This window comes from Oryzias melastigma, linkage group LG14, assembly GCF_002922805.2.
Source record: "Oryzias melastigma strain HK-1 linkage group LG14, ASM292280v2, whole genome shotgun sequence".
Lineage (NCBI taxonomy): Eukaryota > Metazoa > Chordata > Actinopteri > Beloniformes > Adrianichthyidae > Oryzias > Oryzias melastigma.
The window spans coordinates 13,623,960-13,642,410 of NC_050525.1; the positions used below are offsets into that span (position 1 = coordinate 13,623,960).

An 18,451-nucleotide genomic window follows, 5' to 3' on the forward strand; every position below is an offset into this window, starting at 1 on the left:
AGAGGGGTAGTGTCAGGAAGACCATTCAACATGAAAGTTATGATATATCAAATAGATCAAAGGAGCAGATATACGGATAGATAAAGTGATATGATGATGGAATGGTTTTCTATGTATTTTCGGGGGCATGCACCTGCAACCCTAGTGGGATGGAAAAATCTGGACCTGCACTCTGATTGACTTTTTGTTCAGGTAGCTAGAGAACTAGAGAAAATAAATTAAACAAATATTAATGATAAAGGAGGAAAGAGAAAACTAGGTTAACTGGGAAAGAGATTAATGGTAGTTATATATTTTTTCTTGACATTAGATGTATTGTATGCTTTAAAAAGTGCTACTAATGTACTGAAGAGGAGAGATTAATGCTGAGTTTAAGGATGACGGTAAGAGGAGGTGGTGGTAGTGTAGTAGTAAGGGCCGCAGAATTACTAAATACGGCCCTACTGTGTCTCCATAGACCTGTTTTTAAAACAAAACCCTAAATTGGTTTATTTGCGTGTGTCTGTTGACTGTCATTAAAAGTTACACTCGCTCGCGGCCTCCGCTGGGATTAAGGGTCCTAATCTAACGGGAGAGTTCCCACTACCTTGCGCGAGCTCAGAGATCTCCGCCCCGGTCGCGTTGAGCTACAGCTCGAAGCCCGGATGCGCCGCCATGCCGACTGTCGTCAGCGAAAGCTATCATTTATTCACCAACCTGTCCGCCTAGAGTTGACCGAAGAGGTCGACAGGGCAGAGCGGGGGACAGGGGAGGCCTTTGTGGAGCACAGGCCGCGCTTTGCGCGTTAACGGCGGGCGGCGTCGGGCTCAATAGCACTCGGGTGCTAGCTAGGCTAACGCTAGCTCGAGTGGAAGCAGGAACGGGGTGGAGACGGCCCGGCCGGAGGCGGGGAGAACACCACCGCGGGGTGACACTGTTATCCTGACGGTGACCACACTGCTCGGCGGCCATCTGGGACAGAGTATCACTTTCACGTACCGGACTTAGGACTTATTTATTTATTTATCTTCCTCGGAAGGATTCACGCGCCCGCGCATGAAGGTGGGTACTTGGCAGTCACTTTATCTCTGCTGTTCCCCGGAGCGGAACGTTTAAGCGACGTTTCGGAGCTCTGGCCCGCGATGGAGGAGCTAAGGGGCTAGCCTGCTAACCCAAACTACTGTTCAAGACAGTGACTCACAAACTTTTCAGGTCAGCAACCTCTGAGTGGACACGCTTCAGATGTCAGCCGGTCAGGAGGGCAATGCTAACAAAAATAAATCCGCTGTGAAACCTAGGACTTTAAAAATAAATATAAAATACAACCCTCTGCTAAACACAAAGTATTTTACAACTAGGAAAATTATATTTTCTTAATTGCTGTAACCGTTTAATACGCATGCGCCTGAGTCCTCCTTTATTAATGTTTTTTTGTTCATCTTTGATTACTTTCCTGACTTAATTACAGAAGCAGAGTCTGCACATTTATTAGATTACTTTTAATGCATACAATCAGTGAGAACAGATTGAGTTTCCCCATATATGTGCCTTGTTTTAACTCAAAACAGTATATTTTCTAATAGATTATAGTGCAGAAATAGAAATTTTTTTATTGCAAGTGATATCATCATTATAGTTTTTCTAGGACAGAATTTCCATCATTAGTTTTAGCAGCATCAAATTCTAAAATGTTACATTTTGATGGTAGAAATAAATTATTAAGTTGCAGAAATGCTTATTCAGGAAGTGGGAGATCTTCAGAACATTCTTTTAGTGGCTATGAAGAACCAATTTTTGAAAAGTTTAAAGTAAATTTTGAAGTAGTTTTGTTTGGTAAACCATTAAGAAGCGCCTGACTCTGGCAGACACCACAGATCCAGGTCAGTCTTATGTCATGATGAATATTTGTACCTTCTAAGCAGGTGACACAAAAGCTATAACCCTTATCTCTAGTAGAGTACACATCGCAACAGAGAAGGGAGGAACCTCCCTCTGCATTGTGCTACCATGAAGAAATCTGCTTTAAATAAGGATGTAATGTCTGCAGTTTTAGCATGCTGCAGATGCAATTAAATCCTAACGAAGTGCAAATTTAGGCTCACTCCGATCATATTTTTAACTATTTTTAAAACTTTTCAAGTGGTCTTTTGATTATGTTAAAAATTGTTGTTTTCTAGGAAATAGTTTCTGCAGAGCGGCAAAAGTTCATTAGAAATTCACCTCTGAGTTGGGACAGAGGAAGCCCGCCCCCACTTACCGTCACCCCTCTGTTTGTACGTCTTCCCGCTAGCTTACAGCCCCTCACAACCCCAACCTAACATTAGTGGTGCAACAAAAATGACGAGCAATATGGAAGCTATTCAGCCATAAAGTTTTGAGCCAGATGCTAGCTCGGATGAGGAAAACAAAGGCGTTTATGGATCTAGTCGTCTGCAAGTGGATGCATCAGAGTGGAGAGGAGCAGGGAGTTTTTGACTTGTTGTTTTTGGTTTCACGTCACAGCTGCAAGCTTTTTCTGACAGTGTTTTTTCATCTGCTCCTTATTAGCAACGATTTGAATAAAGAAATAAATACAGTTTTAAGATTAACTTTGTTTATATGTATTCTCCATCATGAGAAAAATGCCAAAAGAACATGTTAAAATGATCAGTTTGGGTGTTTAAAGTTCTTGTTAGCAAAACAAAAATGCAAATAAAACAAAAATATACCTATCTCTTATTTTCACTCTGTATTTGTAGTTATTTTTTATATTTAAGGCATCTTATTCAAAGTATTTAGAACACAAACACAGATGGTTATTTAAATGCCTCCTCCTCCTCCTCTAACATCTGTAATCTTCTTCATTTTCAGACAAAAGACAAACAAGCTTCAATGAACAGTTCTGGAAACTAACAGAGATGTCTGTCAAGGAGGACGCCATAAAAACTGGCAGTTTAGAAGCCAGGTCAACGCCATCTCTGCAGCTCTCAGACTGCACCGGAGGTTACAGCGGCGTGTCCGTGACGATGGAGGAAAACGCAGCCGCGCACGACTTCGCCGCCGCCTGTCCTGTCCCAGGCACTGCAGCCTCACCAAAGCACACGAGCACAGACAGCGCAGGACAAAAAGCCAGAGGGACCGAGAACAGCATCAATCGCAGGAACAGCTTCCATCACTCCAAACAACAGCAACAGCAATCAAAACTAACCAAGCGGCGCTATACAGCCAATTCTAGCTTTAAACATCCCACATCCAGCAAAAGGAGACGACGAGCCAACTCTGAGAGCGACTCTGTCTTGCCCACCAACTTTCTCTTGGGTGGCAACATCTTTGACCCACTTAATCTGAACAGCCTTTTGGATGAGGAGGTCAACAGGGCACTTAACGCAGAGACACCCAAATCCTCCCCACTCCCAGCAAAGAGCCGAGACCCGGTGGAAATCCTCATCCCGAGAGATATAACCGATCCTCTGAACCTGAACAGCGGGATAGCAGACAACTGCTTTTTGGTGTCCCCCTACAAGAGCGGAGGAAGGAAAAGGCATCGCAACAGACATCATGGTGGTGGAGGAGGCGGGGTTAGCGGTGGGATTCCAACCACAAACATCTCTGAATCGACAAAAAGTGAGATCAAGATGAGCTCCTCCGTGCAGGTTCTAGGTACGCAAGGCTCGTGTTCGGCACTCGATTCTTCCAAAGAATCCAGTAGTTTCTCTAGTGTCACGGCAGATTCCCACGAGAGCACAGCTGAGAACGCCTCAAGCTGCAAAGATGAGCCGTCGTTTGGATCTGTCGAAGAATATACTTGCCCCCTGTTGGGGGGACCAAGCCACCACGCAGGAAGACGCAGGCGAAGGCGCAACTCGGGCAAAATTGATCCTCCTGTCACCCACTCCACTCCCAGCGGTAAAGTAGCACCAAGTGACAAAAGTTGTGCCACAGGTGGAGCACAAAACTATTTTCACACGCCAAGAATTGGTCCCAAAACTGGAGCAGGGCCACGCCCATACCAGCAGCCCCACGGTCAGGCGAAAGGACACCAAAAGAAGTTCCAGTATGGAAACTATAACAAATATTATGGTTATCGCAACCCAGGCAAGAGTGAAGACCCGCGGATTCGAGTATTGCGTCCGGAGTGGTTTGAAGGGAAAGATGTGTTGGACTTGGGGTGTAATTCTGGCCACTTGACACTCTACATTGCCAAAATGCTGCGGCCTGCGCGCATATTGGGGCTGGATATCGATGGTGGGTTGATTCACGCGGCTCGTAAAAACATCAGGCACTACCTGTCGGAGCTGCAAACCCAGGAGGCCAGACAAGCTGCTAAACAGGAGGAAGGCGGTATCAAGGAGAGCCACACGGGGACAGGCGAGAAGCACAGGGAGACTGAGCGCCGAGAGGAGCACTGCAAAGCAGAGAGGGGACAAAGAGGCACTGCGGAGGCTGAGAGTGACAATGGCTTCTGTCACACAGATGATGTAGGGACTCAAAGACAAGACGGCCAAACAGAAGAAACAGAGCGAGGGGACTGTGAAAAGCACAGCACTGATCAGTCAGTGAGCTGCTCCTTTCCAGTTTCCCTCCGGATCTCCAGAGGACCCATCGCTGCACCCCCTTTGACCGAAAAACCGGCCCTGCAGCCCGGGCAATTTCCTGCTAACGTCTCCTTTGTCAAGGTAAGTTGGTGCTAGTCTTACTCTGCTTCCAGACTCCAAAAGATAATTTTCACAATCACATTTTCTCCATGTCAAATTTGATCTTTGTATGAACAAGACAATGTATTGTGTCTTCATATAGTTCATATTAGCTGTTTGAATCTAGGCACCTTTTTTGCCAGTGTTAATCAACTATCACAGGAGCATGCTAAGTCAATTAGCAAGTCGGCACATCTGTGGCTAATCTCATCTAGTTGCTATGGAAACATTAGTGGTAAAAATAACGACTCCTCTATTTGTACGAACAGCATTTTAGTTTCCTTAGGAGACAGGAGAAGTCAATATATTATGAATATTTAACAGCATAAAATGCTACTTCTACCAAAGTCCAGTGCTTAAAGTTCAGCAGAGTGCTGACGGGTCTTCTTGTTCTCACCTGAGAACATTGTGAGGCTGCAGAATGTAGCAGTGTTGAATGCCTTGGATGCAGTGTTCCGGCTCCTGGTCACATTAGTCTTTTAAATCCTGTTATTCCAAGTGAAATGATCATGCAAGTCTTTAAAGTGATGTAAATGCATTAGAAAGTGCATGAAAACATTTAGCTCCATAATTGAAAGTAAAATTGCAGCAGAAAGAATGATGAACGCATAGTATCCAATAGTCACTAAAGTAGTGTCATTGATTGATGTGTATTAATATTCATCAAGGATTTTCATTGTACCAAATGTAAGTTCTCACATGTGTGGGTTATAGTGATACCGGTATTGTTTAGGCACTTTTTGTTATGATCTGAAAACTGGCAGTCATTTTTTTTCAAGTTGTGTGGATATAATTGTTTCTCAGTCCAAGTATTTTTATCGTTTCATCAGTATGTTGATCTGGAGCTGGACCAGTTTTGTGAAGCAACTAATGGAATTGGTTGGACAAAGACAGCAGCAGCGTGTTTGTGAATGAAATCAATAACTTCCTCCTCAGCTTTTATGGAAAAGATAATGGGAGCGCAGCAAAGAGCTCCTCCTGTAAATCACTACAATGCCTGCGACCTTTTAGTGTTCACAAAAGAACTGAGTTCAAGGGTTAAAAAAACAGGATGATCATTGTTTGTGTGACAGAACACAAAACTCCAAATCCTACTAAAACCTGTTATGCTTTCAAAAATAAAACAGTAGGAACAGCGATTCTGATTCTGCAAAAATTATTTTACAAAGCAAAAATGCTGCAGCTATCAACGTAGTAAATAACCCACTCTGGTCAATCTTTGTTTTGGTGTTGTTTAAACGTGATTGTGCTTTGAGTTGTAGTATGATATTATCACGGATCAGATTAACTTTTCGCTAACCTGACCCCAAATATTTACCTCAATCCCCCTTCAGCTACAAGCCTCTGTTTGTGGTGTTTCTAACAAGTTATTTAAACTGGTTATACTTGCAGTGATGTTAGAGAGCTTAATTAACGGCCTCTCATAAATGAATATTAGCTAACATTTTGAATAGATAACTGTTGTAAAAGCTCAAAAAAGTTGCAAAAGCTTACTTATTTTTTAAGTCAAAGATTGTAGTAGCTAGCCACTATTTTTCCTTTATTTTGCAGAGCTTTGACAGTAACCCATCTCTTGCTAACTATTAGTGTAGTTATCTGTATGCTAAATATTTGAATTTCCCATGCTACAACTACAGTGCCCATCTGGATAGTCTTTTCTACTCTCCTCTCTTTTAGGCCAATTATGTCTTGGAGAATGATAATCTGCTGTTAACTCAACGGCCGGAGTACGACGTGATCCTGTGTCTCAGCGTCACCAAATGGGTTCACCTAAACTGGGGAGACAGTGGCCTCAAGCGGCTCTTCAGGAGAGTCTATAAACACCTCCGTCCTGGAGGCGTCTTCATCCTGGAGCCGCAGCCCTGGGAGTCCTACGTGAGGAGGAAGAAGCTGACGGTAAGACGCCGAGCCATGAGACACACGACGGACGCCTATAGCTTAATAATGAGTCCTTGTATTTGAAATGGGGTTGTTTGATATAGTGTTTTTTCACTTGACAGGAAAACATCAACAGGAATTTTCACAGCATTCGGCTCAAACCTGATCAGTTTGCATCATATCTAACAAGCGAGGTGGGATTCACAAGCTTTGAGTCCCTTCAGGCTCCCAAATGCTCAGCAAGAGGTAACTATCTTCACAGAGTTTGTTTGCATGTGTTCTCTTCAATTCTTGCTTGAAAACTTTATTTTTTTTTTACCACAGGTTTTCAGAGGCCAATCTATGTTTTCCAAAAGTGACTTTCCCAATCAAACAACCAATTGAATGTGAGTTGCAGAAGTTGTCACCGTTCAACCACGCCAGCTACCAGGACTGAGCTACGACCAGAACAGTTAACTCTGAAAGCCAAACAGGAAAAGAAGCCAGGACCAAAAGTTTAAAAATGGCATCCATTGGAATCACTCGGGACTAAACACAAAAGAAATGTCGAGGGTCTTCAACTTATGACTCCTAAATACAAGTCAAAAGAATAGATTTCTTGTAGCTGTCTCCATGGTAACGATCACAAGTCCGACTGGTTGTTTGTCATCAGATCCATCCCACTGTTCTGAGCCCCACAGGTTACAACCTTCTCCTGTCGCTGTTTTAAAACCCAGATGCAGATAATGAGCAGAAAACTGTGAGGTCAATCGCAGATGGAGCAGAATTCATGGCTTAATGCTTTTTTATTTCAGCCCCATTGAGGCTTTAAATCCCGTGGTAAAGAGCACATTCACTTAACTTTTTTCTTATTTTTCAAAACCATCAGTCATCAGCCTTAACGTCTGTAATTCATCCGTCTTTTTCCGAGTGTTCCCAGTCTCTTTTTTTGTTTCAAATTCTTTTGATATTACTGAAAACATGATAGAAGAGTTGAAGTTTTATAGGTTTTAGAGCTGTCAAAACTTTAAAAATGGAATTAATGAAAAGCTCTGAAGATGCACAAAGACCTTAAGAATTGAGTTGCTTATCAAAGGCAGTACGTTTGGAAAGAGTTTGTGTTTAAAATCCATTAACGTTTGTTTTTTTTAAGTCATTCACTCGAATGCAATGACAGATGGATCTACTAGTCATACAATGTTGAGAACAGAATAGTTTGCCTGAGTTTCTTCTTGACAGCTTTTTGCCTTCATCATACTCACGGATTATCAAAAAACAAGGATTCAGTTCACTTTTTTACTTTTAAATATACATATAATTACATTTTCATTAAATCGTTTAATTTGCAGCAGTTCAGCTCAAGAAAACAATTTCAAAGGTATCCTCAGATGTAAGAGCCAAACCAGTCGTCTGAACTTTTTATCACTGAAAAATAAATTTAGACTTCATTCATTTTGGTGGATTTTCTATCTGAAATTGAGCAATGTATTTAAATTACTTCTAAAATCTTTTTTTTTTTTTTTTTTATAAAGAGACTTGAATATAAACATATGTTTATATTGAAGCGCTGCCAAAATGTTCTAAAAATGTTTTTGCTTTCTTATGCCAACTGTGTCCTCTCTGTGAGGTCTGTGGAGGTACGATCTCCCCGTCTTTGGAATATCTGCAATTTTTCTTTAGTAGTCGGGACGGAGAATTATTTTTGATTTTCTTTGACTGGTTCATTCAGACTTTCTGACAGGAGCAAGAAAAAAGGTGGAAAAAGTGGATTTTTTTTTTGTGTGTAATGAGTAATTTGTAAATAAGTTCACAAAATTGTTTTGTTGGTTTATAACGGCTATTTTTTACTTTTTAATGTTTTTTTATGTTATTAATAAGACCCTCACTGTTCTTGTTCTTTAACAGACTACTGTTCTGCTCTGTAACAACAAATGAATGTGGACCTTTTCCTGTTTTTGCTTTGTTCTGTCTCGCCAGGCACATTGTACGATTAGTGCTTTATTTTGTTTTTTCTGTCTTTTTTTTTTCCTTTTTTATAAATAGTTTGAAAGGAGAATTGTTGTCTGGGCAGTATCATTTCCCTTTAAATGACCCTGCAGACCAATCATTGAAAGATTCTTGAACTTTTTTCACTCACTCTAAAACAAAGTGTTAAGATGAAGCTTTAGTTTGATCTATGACGCTCTACATTTGAGAAAAGCAAAGACAATCACAACCTTTGAACATATTTCATCTGCATGAGACAATTCTTAACACACTTAGACTCTTAGAGCTTTCTCTTAGAAGTGACTTTTTTTTTGCTTTTTTTTCAGACTCAAACTAAGCTTTTAATATTTTTAATTCTTCTTGAGGATCTTTTGTGAACATGAATATGTTTAAAAAATCCTTAATACTCCAAAAATGTCTCAGATCAATACTCCAAAAATTTCCCCTGTCATATTGCAGCTTTGCACAGATAATTTGTGCGTAATGTCTACTTCTTATAAAGAATTAAGAATTGAAAGTATTAAGTTGTATTAAGGGCACAGTTTTTATTATTTCCTATAAAGTTATTCCAAAAAAATAGAGTATTTCCTATCAAATAGTTTTTTGCTTTTTCTTGAAAAATAAACGTGTCTTGAAATGTAGAGAACGTAGGAATAAGCTTTATAACCAGAGTTGATTTTATGTGGGACAGAAACAAATGTCAAGAATAAATAAATACTTTAACAAATCACTTTGTGTAGGGTGAACTTTGGATGTCAATAAGAAGAAATCGTTTAGTTTGTCTTTAGAGACCATGAGGTGCAGAAATGGTCCCCTCATTTGAAATGATAATTGTATACAGTACTTTTTTTTTGTGTATATCACCGTTTTCTTTGATTTTTGGTGGTGGTGGTAACATATGAATGGCATCCCTTTTCTTTCATGTCATGATTGAAAAGCGATGCCATTGGAGTTTGTGCATTTTTCGGAACAAAATATAAAGTTAAAATGTTTGAAGAAGTAAGCTCTTATGAAGAATCAAGACTCTAGTGGTGTGTATTTTTGGTAGCAGTGGATGCAGTTTGTTTTTCAGTTGCTATTTCTTGACAAAAAACAACTGACGACCAAAAATGTAGAGTTTTTTTGATACATTAAAAGAGCTTGCTTCTTCACACATTTTAACCTTTCATCAGAAATCAGGGCCCTGCGACAGGCTGGCGACCTGTCCAGGGTGTACCCCGCCTTCGCCCTTCAGTAGCCGGGTTAGGCTCCGGCACCCCCGCGACCCCGAAAGGGAGAAGGCGGTCAAGAAAATGGATGGATGGATCAGAAATCAGGAGAAACATCGACATCTAACACTGATGCCCCCTGTGGCCAAATTGGCTCATTACAGTTGAGGTTTCCTAACGTCCTGGGTGAGTAGCAACTATTGCTGAGTCAAACTCAAAGACATAGAAATTTGATTTTATTTTGGACCATCTTTATTGTTTTCATAAATGTCTGCTTTAACATCTAGCTCCAAAATAATTTGCCTTTTACGCTTTTAAGCAAAGAAACATTTGTCACTATCTGAATGCTATAAGTGGTAATACTTGCTAGAAAGTATTTGTTGAAATATTTTTCTTCAGTTTTGTTTTCTAGATTTTGAAGTACTAGCGTATCATAGTACTTGAATTCTGCCAGCGCTGTAAAGACAGATGGGTAAACAGCACTTTTGTGGGTGTACCTCTTTGTAGTTTGGCCACTGACTGCTGTCTGACGATAACAAAGGTTTAACCCAGACTACAATGCAGGCCGCACAGCGGCGCGGCTTGTTTACAAACAGCATGCAGACATGTGATGCCTGCTGGACGAGGGGACCAGACAACATCTTCCTACTCAATTAATACAAGATGCCATCATAGTAGGAAATGTTCAATGAGACACTTTTTGTCCTTTCATCTGATACCATGATGATCTAACAACAAATTAGATCCCTAAAGGAGAAACAATGGAAAAAACACTGTTTTAATAGTGAGATTCCTGCAGATAAAGCCAGAATGAATTTGCTTTTCAGTTCAGTGGTGTATTGTGACGCCGTCCGTTGGTTCCAGACAGTGTTGTCCAGACAGACAGAATGGTGAGATGACATAAACAGACAAGAGACAGATGACATTTCATTCACAAAAGCCCAGCTCTGTAACAGCTATTTGGGTCACTTGACCATCATTGTGTCAGTATAGTGTAGAGAGAAAGCATTTCAGAACTCACTTCTGTCGCATGGATGTGTCAGCACTATGTTTTGAATCTTTTTAGAGAGTAAACCATTATTAAGAGCTGTCTTTTGGGGGGGACGCACACCTTTAGAGAATAAGCGTAACCAATGAGACATTTCACTTTCATGTGTTTATTAGCAGCACGGCATTTCAGAGAGTTGACGAAAGTTCCACTCTCAATACGTTTGTCTAACTACCTGAAGTCCACTTCAAATCACTCACTATAGTAGCAGCGCTAAAGTAAAACTGTCAAAAGGATTCATCCAGAAGACCAACCGAGTCTGTCAGACATCAAGGTCTTCCTTCTTGCAGGTACAGTGTTAGGACCGTATGGCACAGCACCTAAAAATGTGACACATTTATTTCATTTATATGGAAAGATTCTTCCCATCTTTTATGAAATAAAGAACTAGTCTTTGAAGGGGTACCTGTATCTTCGAGGGCAACCATGATGCCCAGTGATGTACTCCTGGGCATAACAGAACCGCCTGCAGAGTCCTCTGTACCCACACGTCCAGTACTGCATCTCCACGTCCTTTCCTGTTGAAGTACATACCACATTTTTAAATCAAAACCAACTCATTTAGTTCTGATCATTGGTCTTTGGTCACTCAAGCAGGTTCAGTGATCAAACCAGACTGATTTTGATCTTATTCTGTAAAAACTGGATGCCGTTTTGATGCTTACCCTCCCCAACGGTGAACATCAGGAGAAGAACAAGGAGAACCAAGCCCAGTCCCTTCATGTTGGGCTGCCAATAAGCTCTCAGACACTGATGCTGACAGGCTGAAGCTTCATTTATAAAGCCTTTCAAGCATGGGGGAGGAGCCCAACTCCCTCTGTTCAAATGACAGTTACAGAAGAGGTGGGATTGTAGCTTGACTGACTCTTTCTTGAGATTTGCAGATAGCTTATGGACATTTTACAGAGCTAAGCACAAGTCCATGTCACAAAACCTCATTTAAATATGACTGTAGTTTTGAAAAGTACTTACATACACTGCTGTGACTGAACAGTGGGGATCCCTCAAATTAATTCTTGCTAAAATTACAGTTGAAGTCTTGTTTAGAGTGAGTGATCCCTAAGTGTGTTTTTACAGAGAAATCTTCTCACCATCTAGTCCCCACATCTGATCATGGGGTAGTTCCCATGTTATTGCTGATCCTGTGAAACAACAACCACACCACACAAAACCCTCTGCCTGGTGATGCAGGGAAGGATTGTTAGAAAACAATTAGCTAGGTATGAACATGTACAGCACGCCCCCTAGTGATTACACGTTTGCTTGGTGTTTATCAAATCATGTTTTAAGTCACACAGATCATCTTTTAATCTATTTAAAAAGCATTCCAAGTGATCTTTAAATTGTGATTATGCTATTTTTTGGTAAAGTAAAAACATTTCTGTGTTATTTTCTAGAACATTGTTTCTAAAGAGCAGCAGTATTTATTAGAATTCACCTCTAAAGCTAAGGGTGGGATTGTTGGCGCAAAGTAAGCCTGCCCCTATCCATCTGTTTACACTTTCTCCCGCTAGCTTAAAGCCCCAGCCCAACATCAGCGGTGTAACAAATGTAGTGAGCAATATTGGAGCTCTCAAGCTGTACAGTTTTAAGCCAGATGCCAACTTAGATGAACAAAACAAAGACGTGCATGGATTTATTTATCTGCAAGTGGATGCATCATAATGGAGCAGAGCAGGAAGTTTGTGGCCATTGTAGGTTCTACATCACACAAGCTTTTTAAAACTGCACTTTTTCATCTGCTCCTGATTCTCATTAATGTGAATGAAGAAATATCCAGAAATCAAATTCTTAGCCTATTTTTTACATCTTTCATCAGAAAAATGCCACAAGAACACATTATAACACTAAAAACATGATTAGAGTGAGTCTTTAATCTAAGGCTTAGAAAATTTTCAGCGCATCATATCACTGAGCACTAGGTTCTCTTTAAAAAAAAAAACAAACAAAAAAAAACTTAGGCTTTCTCTCCCCCAAAAGTCACATTTCTTTTCTTCCTAAAATTGGTCGTATTTACAAAAAGAAAGCCTGAACAAAGTTGTATTGAATCATAGACAATCAGAAACATTCGTTTATAAGATAAAGTTTTGTGACTTTCTTCAAAGGTGATGTATTTTTTCTGATATTTTTGGTCGCACTTTAGCTTCAGTAGAACACGTTTCCATCATAGACTGTATATAAGAGTTTCCATCAACATCCTGTTGAATTTTGTCTTAGTTCTCTGATAGATCTAATGCAGTTGGATGTAGTTGATGAGTGTTCTCATTCAATTTTAACAGTACAGATTCTATAATTGTTTTAAAAATATAATATATCTATGCTATAATATTTAAAAAAAAAAAAAAAAGAAAGAAATCCGAAAAAAAGAAGATGGATAATGTGGTAGCAGTACCGCTTTCTGCCGCTGTGGCGCTCTTCTACACAAGTGCGAAGTTTTGGAAAAACAAAGAAAACAGGGCTCATCCGCGCATGCGCACCACTGTCCTCCGGTAATTAGTCCACCATGGCGGATCTGCTCGGTTCAATCTTAAGTTCGATGGAAAAACCTCCTACCGTCGGCGACCAAGAAAGCCGGCGGAAGGCCAGAGGTACTTTACTCACACCTGACCTTGGTGCTGTTTTAAGTCTGCCAGAAATATTTAATGGAGACTCGTGTATTTGTTTTTATGTAAATTGACCTGGTTTGTCTTTCCCTGACCACTTGAGGCTCGCGCGTCGTTGGGAATATAAACAATCATGTCAAATATCATTGAGAGAAGCACACAAATTAAGAGGCTAATTTTTCATTTTCTCCGAGTAATTTGTACTTTCATAAAAGAGGGAAAACAAATACAAAAATAGAAGAGGGACACTAGTTTCTGTTTGTTGATATTTTGCTTTAAAGAACACTAAATAAATAATAAGGTACTCAAGTCCAAGCTATTATACATGAATATAAAATAAAAAACTGTTTTTAATAAATAAATAGGATCATAATTGATCATTTTAGCATTATTAAGAACGCACAGTTAAATATGCAGTAAAAGCTGCTTATTCATTCTTTTGTCCTCATTAACAATAATTCTAGAAAGATGTGAATTTTCTTGTGTAAAATTTCGAATTAGTCTAAAAGGAACCTAGTGAAACAAAATGTGTTTTCTAAAGAGCAAGCTGCAAGACTTAAGAAGATGGAGGAAGAGGAGAAAAGGAAGAAAGCTGAGTTCAGGAAAAAGGTGAGGCTGAATTTAGAGCTCATGTTAGGTTTGTTTGTGGGATTTACACCTCCCTCATCTCTGTTGTTTATCTCTACATCCAGATGGAAAAGGAGGTGTCAGATTTTATCCAGGATAGTTCACAACAAAAAAGAAAATACAAACCCATGGGGAAGATTGAAAGGAGTATATTGTAAGTTGTTATTAAACATAAACCAGGCTTTTATTTTGGTAAAGAAAGAGTAAATAAACTGTGGCTTCCCCAAAGGCACGACGTTGCAGAAGTGGCTGGTCTGACTTCCTTTTCCTTTGGTGAGGATGATGAGAGCCGCTACGTCATGCTCTTCAAAAAGGTATTAGTTCTTTGTTGTCAAACCAAAACAAAAAGAAATGTTTAAGGTGTCATTATAGGTTTTATTTTGTTGATACTGTAATTTGGTTGCTGCTAACCCCTGGTGTTGTTGGTAGGAATTTGCTCCTTCAGATGAAGAGCTGGAAGCTTATCGTAAAGGCGAGGAGTGGGATCCCCTGCTGGCCGAACAGCGACGCAAACTCAAGGTACAACTAAATCTGTGTCTTTGTTTAGGGTTATAGTTAAATGGTTATTTAAAGACCAACTCCAATACAAAAATGTGTTTTTAACATATCCTTGTTGCATTTCTCTCATAATGGAGGACATGTATGATATAATTTAAGATTAAAACCGCATTTCTGAATATTTCTTTATTCAAATTGTTGTGACTCAGGAGCAGACGAAAAAATGTCGTTTGAAAACGCTTGTATTTGTTACATACAAACTACAACTGGCGGACCGCATACTCCCAATTCTGGTCCATTCTGATGCATCCTCTTGCAGACAAATACATCCATTAGTTTTTGTGTTCTGAGCTGGAATCCGTCTCAAAACTGTTCGGCTGGATAGCTCCAATATTGCTCAACATTTTTGTTGATTGGGGGGTGTGAAGGGCTTTAAGTTAGCAGGAGAGAATGTAAAAGGATGATGGGAAATGAGCTCATGCTCAACTCCTCACCAATGGTCCTCCCCACAACTCAAAGGTGAATGTTTAATGAACTCTGTGCTCTGCAGAAACTATGTCCTAGAAAACAAGACTTTTTTTTTTTTTTTAAATTTGGGATAAACACAATAAAAGGATCATTAAAAGACAAACGAACACTTTTATGATGGATCACAAGGAGTGGAACCTTAAGCACGACTGAAATGCTTTATGTAAGGCTGACTAAACACTGTTTTACTTGACCTCTTTTTAGAAAAAATATCTTGTGGTTGAAGTAAATAAATACTTGTCAATATTTACATCCATTCAAGAGGGAGGAAGGGGTTAAAAAGTAAGACTATGTCATCAATTAAATCTATTTTGAGAATAGGTCGTATTCATTAGGGAAACAGAAGCTATATACAATTTTAATGACGTTAAGAATCATAAAGAGTATGAAACACATGGATGTTGCTGAAAATGGCTTCCTTTGTGATATCACTCTCACTGTAGATGCTTTTTCTTGCATTTAGCTTCATCAATATTGCACAAGACTCATCTCTGTTAAGATTTGAAACCCTTAAAGGTTTAAATTATCAAAGAAAATCCTGGATTGACTTCAGTTGTGCTTAAGGATCCATCTGGCTGTAAATCAATGACTTTGCTGCATTTTTGAGGAAACACTTTCTAATTTACTTCATGAATGATTGAAGCTATGAAAAAACACCAGCCACTGTAGCCAAGTGTGTTAAGAAAGCAGCTATAGAAAATAACATAATGGAATTGTTCACATCCAAAAGAGAGACATTTGATCCCACTATACCATTTTATGGTGACTTAAAAAATGCTACTTTTATGTATTTATTGTTTAATTTTCCCTAATAAGTTTGAATTTTCCATTCAGGAAAAAGCTGCACTGGAAGAGGCGTCCTCCGCTCAGACAGAGAAGTCCCAGGCGTGCCCCAACTCCAACTACAGAGACAAGTACAGCCATCTGATCGGCACGTCGGCCGCTAAAGACGCAGCGCACACGCTGGAGGCCAACAGGTCTTACGGCTGTGGTGAGTAGATGCTCTAAAAGGCGATAGGAGTGCGCCTGGGTTCAGCCTCTTCATGGGTAATCCTCTGTCCTCAGTGCCTGTGGCCAACAAACGCGACACTCGCTCCATAGAGGAAGCCATGAACGAAATTAGAGCAAAGAAGCGGCAGAGGAGAGAGGACGACACAGCAGCGCAGAGCAGCTCCTCTTGAACCCCCTCTGCTTGTTGCTGTGTGAGAATGCAGTTGTTTGTCTGTGTGCGCATCATCCATCCCATGTTGTTCAGATGAGGATGCTCGGGTGAGGAAGACTCTAGGAGGATGTTATTATCCACGTGTTTCATTCTGCAAATTATACACAATATCATGCAGAAATGGACGATGTCAGTATAACGAACAAGTTGCAATGTATTTATTTTTCTTGTTCAGAATTGGAAAAAAAATCATTTTTTTAAAGACAGACTTTGGCTATCTTTGCTATTTTTGAACACAAATAAAATTATTGACGTATAACATAAAAAAGTCACATTTTCACATGCAAAGGATGGCGCTTTTTTTTTAAGATTTGATTTTAAAATGTTGCTGAGAAATTCTTTTAACAAGAAATGTTCCTTCAAACTGCTTTTTTGTTGTTATTTTTATTCTCAGCCTGTTTTAGAATTTTTAAAAAACTTTAATCCTGTCATATCTGTCACAAGAGGATGCCCATCTTGAAATATATGTATTGAACTCATAGAAATCTGTCATTTTTTTCTGTTTAAGTTTGCACTGATTTGCATCAGCAGTAAAAAAGAAACAGGCGTTAGCTTACAGGAAACATCAGGCTGATGAGCAGAAACATGCTTACCATGAGGTGTATTTTAAAACAAGTTTGCACTGTTTTTCCCCAAATGTGTAATAAATGGAAATGAGTGTTGAACTTTCTTTTTGTCCTACTTTTTAATGATTTGTGAGACTGCTATATAGTCTGTTATATTCATTCGTGTCATGATCGTCTTTATGTTTTCATGACTCCAGGCTCCTTTACATTTAAATAAAGCCAGGGTTGCGTTTGAACAGAGATATTGAAAATACAAAAGCAATTTTTTAAAATAAATTTTCTGAAACAAATATTTCATTCATATTTGACAATTTAAAACACTATTCTGTTAGCAATTTTTAATGTAACAGTTGTATTCTAACCAGAAGTCCCAATAATATGCATGTAAATGATAACACAAGTATAAAAAAATTGATTAAGAAGTAAATAATCCATTTATGGTCATTTTTTTTCCTGTTGGTTTCTACTGTCTTGTTTTTATGTACATGTGATGCAAACAAAAAGATGTCCAATCTCAAGCTTACTTCTCCAAAATGCGTCAATTCTAATTGTCTGAAGGTAGGGGCGGACTTACCGTCAGGCAAAGGTGAGCAACCACCCCAACACTCTACGGGCCCGGAACTGAACACTTGATAAAAATGTCTAAAAATGCATTTTATGCCAGTCATTATTTAATTGTGGCATTAAAATTACAAACCATTGAAATGGCAAAATCCTGATCCTGGGTGGTTAATAAAATAGTGCATTCAGTAAATTAACTGTTTTTTTCTAAGTAAAAACTATAGATTAATTTATTTCCCATTTAAGTATCATTTCAGTTTGTTTTTCTTATTAAAACATTTGGACTCTTGACATTAATGCGGTCTAAAAGTGGACCAACAATGAAGTCGTTTGCTGTAAAAAGAAAAAGAAAAAGAAATAATTCAAATGCTGCAGAGGGCCCCATAATATGGTTCGCCTGGGGCCCCCAAACTGCTAAGTCCGCCACTGGTTGAAACCAAACGGGGTTTTTTTTTTTTATCACAGCACTTCAAACACTCCCCTAATAAATTAATATGACACATCTTTTTTTTAAATAACAAAACAGTCTAAAAGACCCCAAAATGTCAGATTTTTTATGTTTGAAGCTGGTGTGTCAAAGACATTTGTTTTTGCTACTTAAAATAAAAGTACTGGTAAGGCGAAAAAATGTTAAGAGAATCTTCAATTAAAGCTTCAAATGCCAAAATAATAATAAAAATCTAGATTGTATCCCTGTAGGTAAAAGAATTGAACTGGATTGTATTGCCACAAAGTTTGTTGAATCTTTTATCAATTTGTTGAGCATCCATTCAGATGTAAATAATATAAAATGGAAAAGTTCACAACCTTAATGAAAAACCGTGTATAAGCCAGATTTACATTCCTGTTAGTACCATCATTTTATGTTTCATTATGTGGCGGTTGGGAGTTTAGGGCATCAAGTGTATTTTTTTTCCCGAAAAAAACACTTTGTGTCGTTTTTGTTTGAATAGTACTTTATAAATAAAGTTACATTTGATAATTCTATTGCATATTTAGATTACAACAGTTTCCAAGGCAGACTTAAATGGATCAGTTTTCATTACATAATTTAAAAAAAAAAAATCTTCATAAAACCTCCACCTGCAAGACCTT

At 39.0% G+C, this 18,451-nt stretch overlaps 3 protein-coding genes across 4 annotated transcripts; 2 read left to right on the forward strand and 1 right to left on the reverse strand.

Moving 5' to 3' along the window:
- Positions 1 to 45: 45 nt before the first annotated feature.
- Positions 46 to 9,222, forward strand: mepce (methylphosphate capping enzyme). 2 transcript variants are annotated; one of them, XM_024266236.2, is made up of 5 exons: positions 46 to 1,041; positions 2,830 to 4,634; positions 6,330 to 6,548; positions 6,653 to 6,776; positions 6,855 to 9,222. In XM_024266236.2, exons 2-5 carry the CDS (start codon positions 2,877 to 2,879, stop codon positions 6,887 to 6,889), a joined length of 2,136 nt encoding a protein of 711 aa, XP_024122004.1. In that variant the 5' UTR covers positions 46 to 1,041; positions 2,830 to 2,876; the 3' UTR covers positions 6,890 to 9,222. The 2 variants fall into 2 exon arrangements, with proteins under 2 accessions (XP_024122004.1, XP_024122005.1); XM_024266237.2 differs by lacking the exon at positions 46 to 1,041 and adding an exon at positions 1,080 to 1,191.
- Positions 9,223 to 10,805: 1,583 nt separating this feature from the next.
- Positions 10,806 to 12,002, reverse strand: defbl2 (defensin, beta-like 2; the record flags this gene model as incomplete). The annotated part of the gene is given in 3 exon segments (XM_036215290.1): positions 10,806 to 11,071; positions 11,158 to 11,264; positions 11,931 to 12,002. Coding segments are annotated over 3 exon segments (201 nt in total), but the record flags the coding sequence as incomplete, so codon positions are not given.
- Positions 12,003 to 12,883: 881 nt separating this feature from the next.
- On the forward strand, positions 12,884 to 16,898 carry spag7 (sperm associated antigen 7). The gene is made up of 7 exons (XM_024266424.2): positions 12,884 to 13,339; positions 13,896 to 13,963; positions 14,047 to 14,135; positions 14,211 to 14,295; positions 14,411 to 14,500; positions 15,842 to 15,998; positions 16,073 to 16,898. The coding sequence occupies exons 1-7, from the start codon at positions 13,255 to 13,257 to the stop codon at positions 16,186 to 16,188; spliced, it is 690 nt and encodes a 229-aa protein (XP_024122192.1). The 5' UTR covers positions 12,884 to 13,254; the 3' UTR covers positions 16,189 to 16,898.
- The last annotated feature ends 1,553 nt before the right edge of the window (positions 16,899 to 18,451 follow it).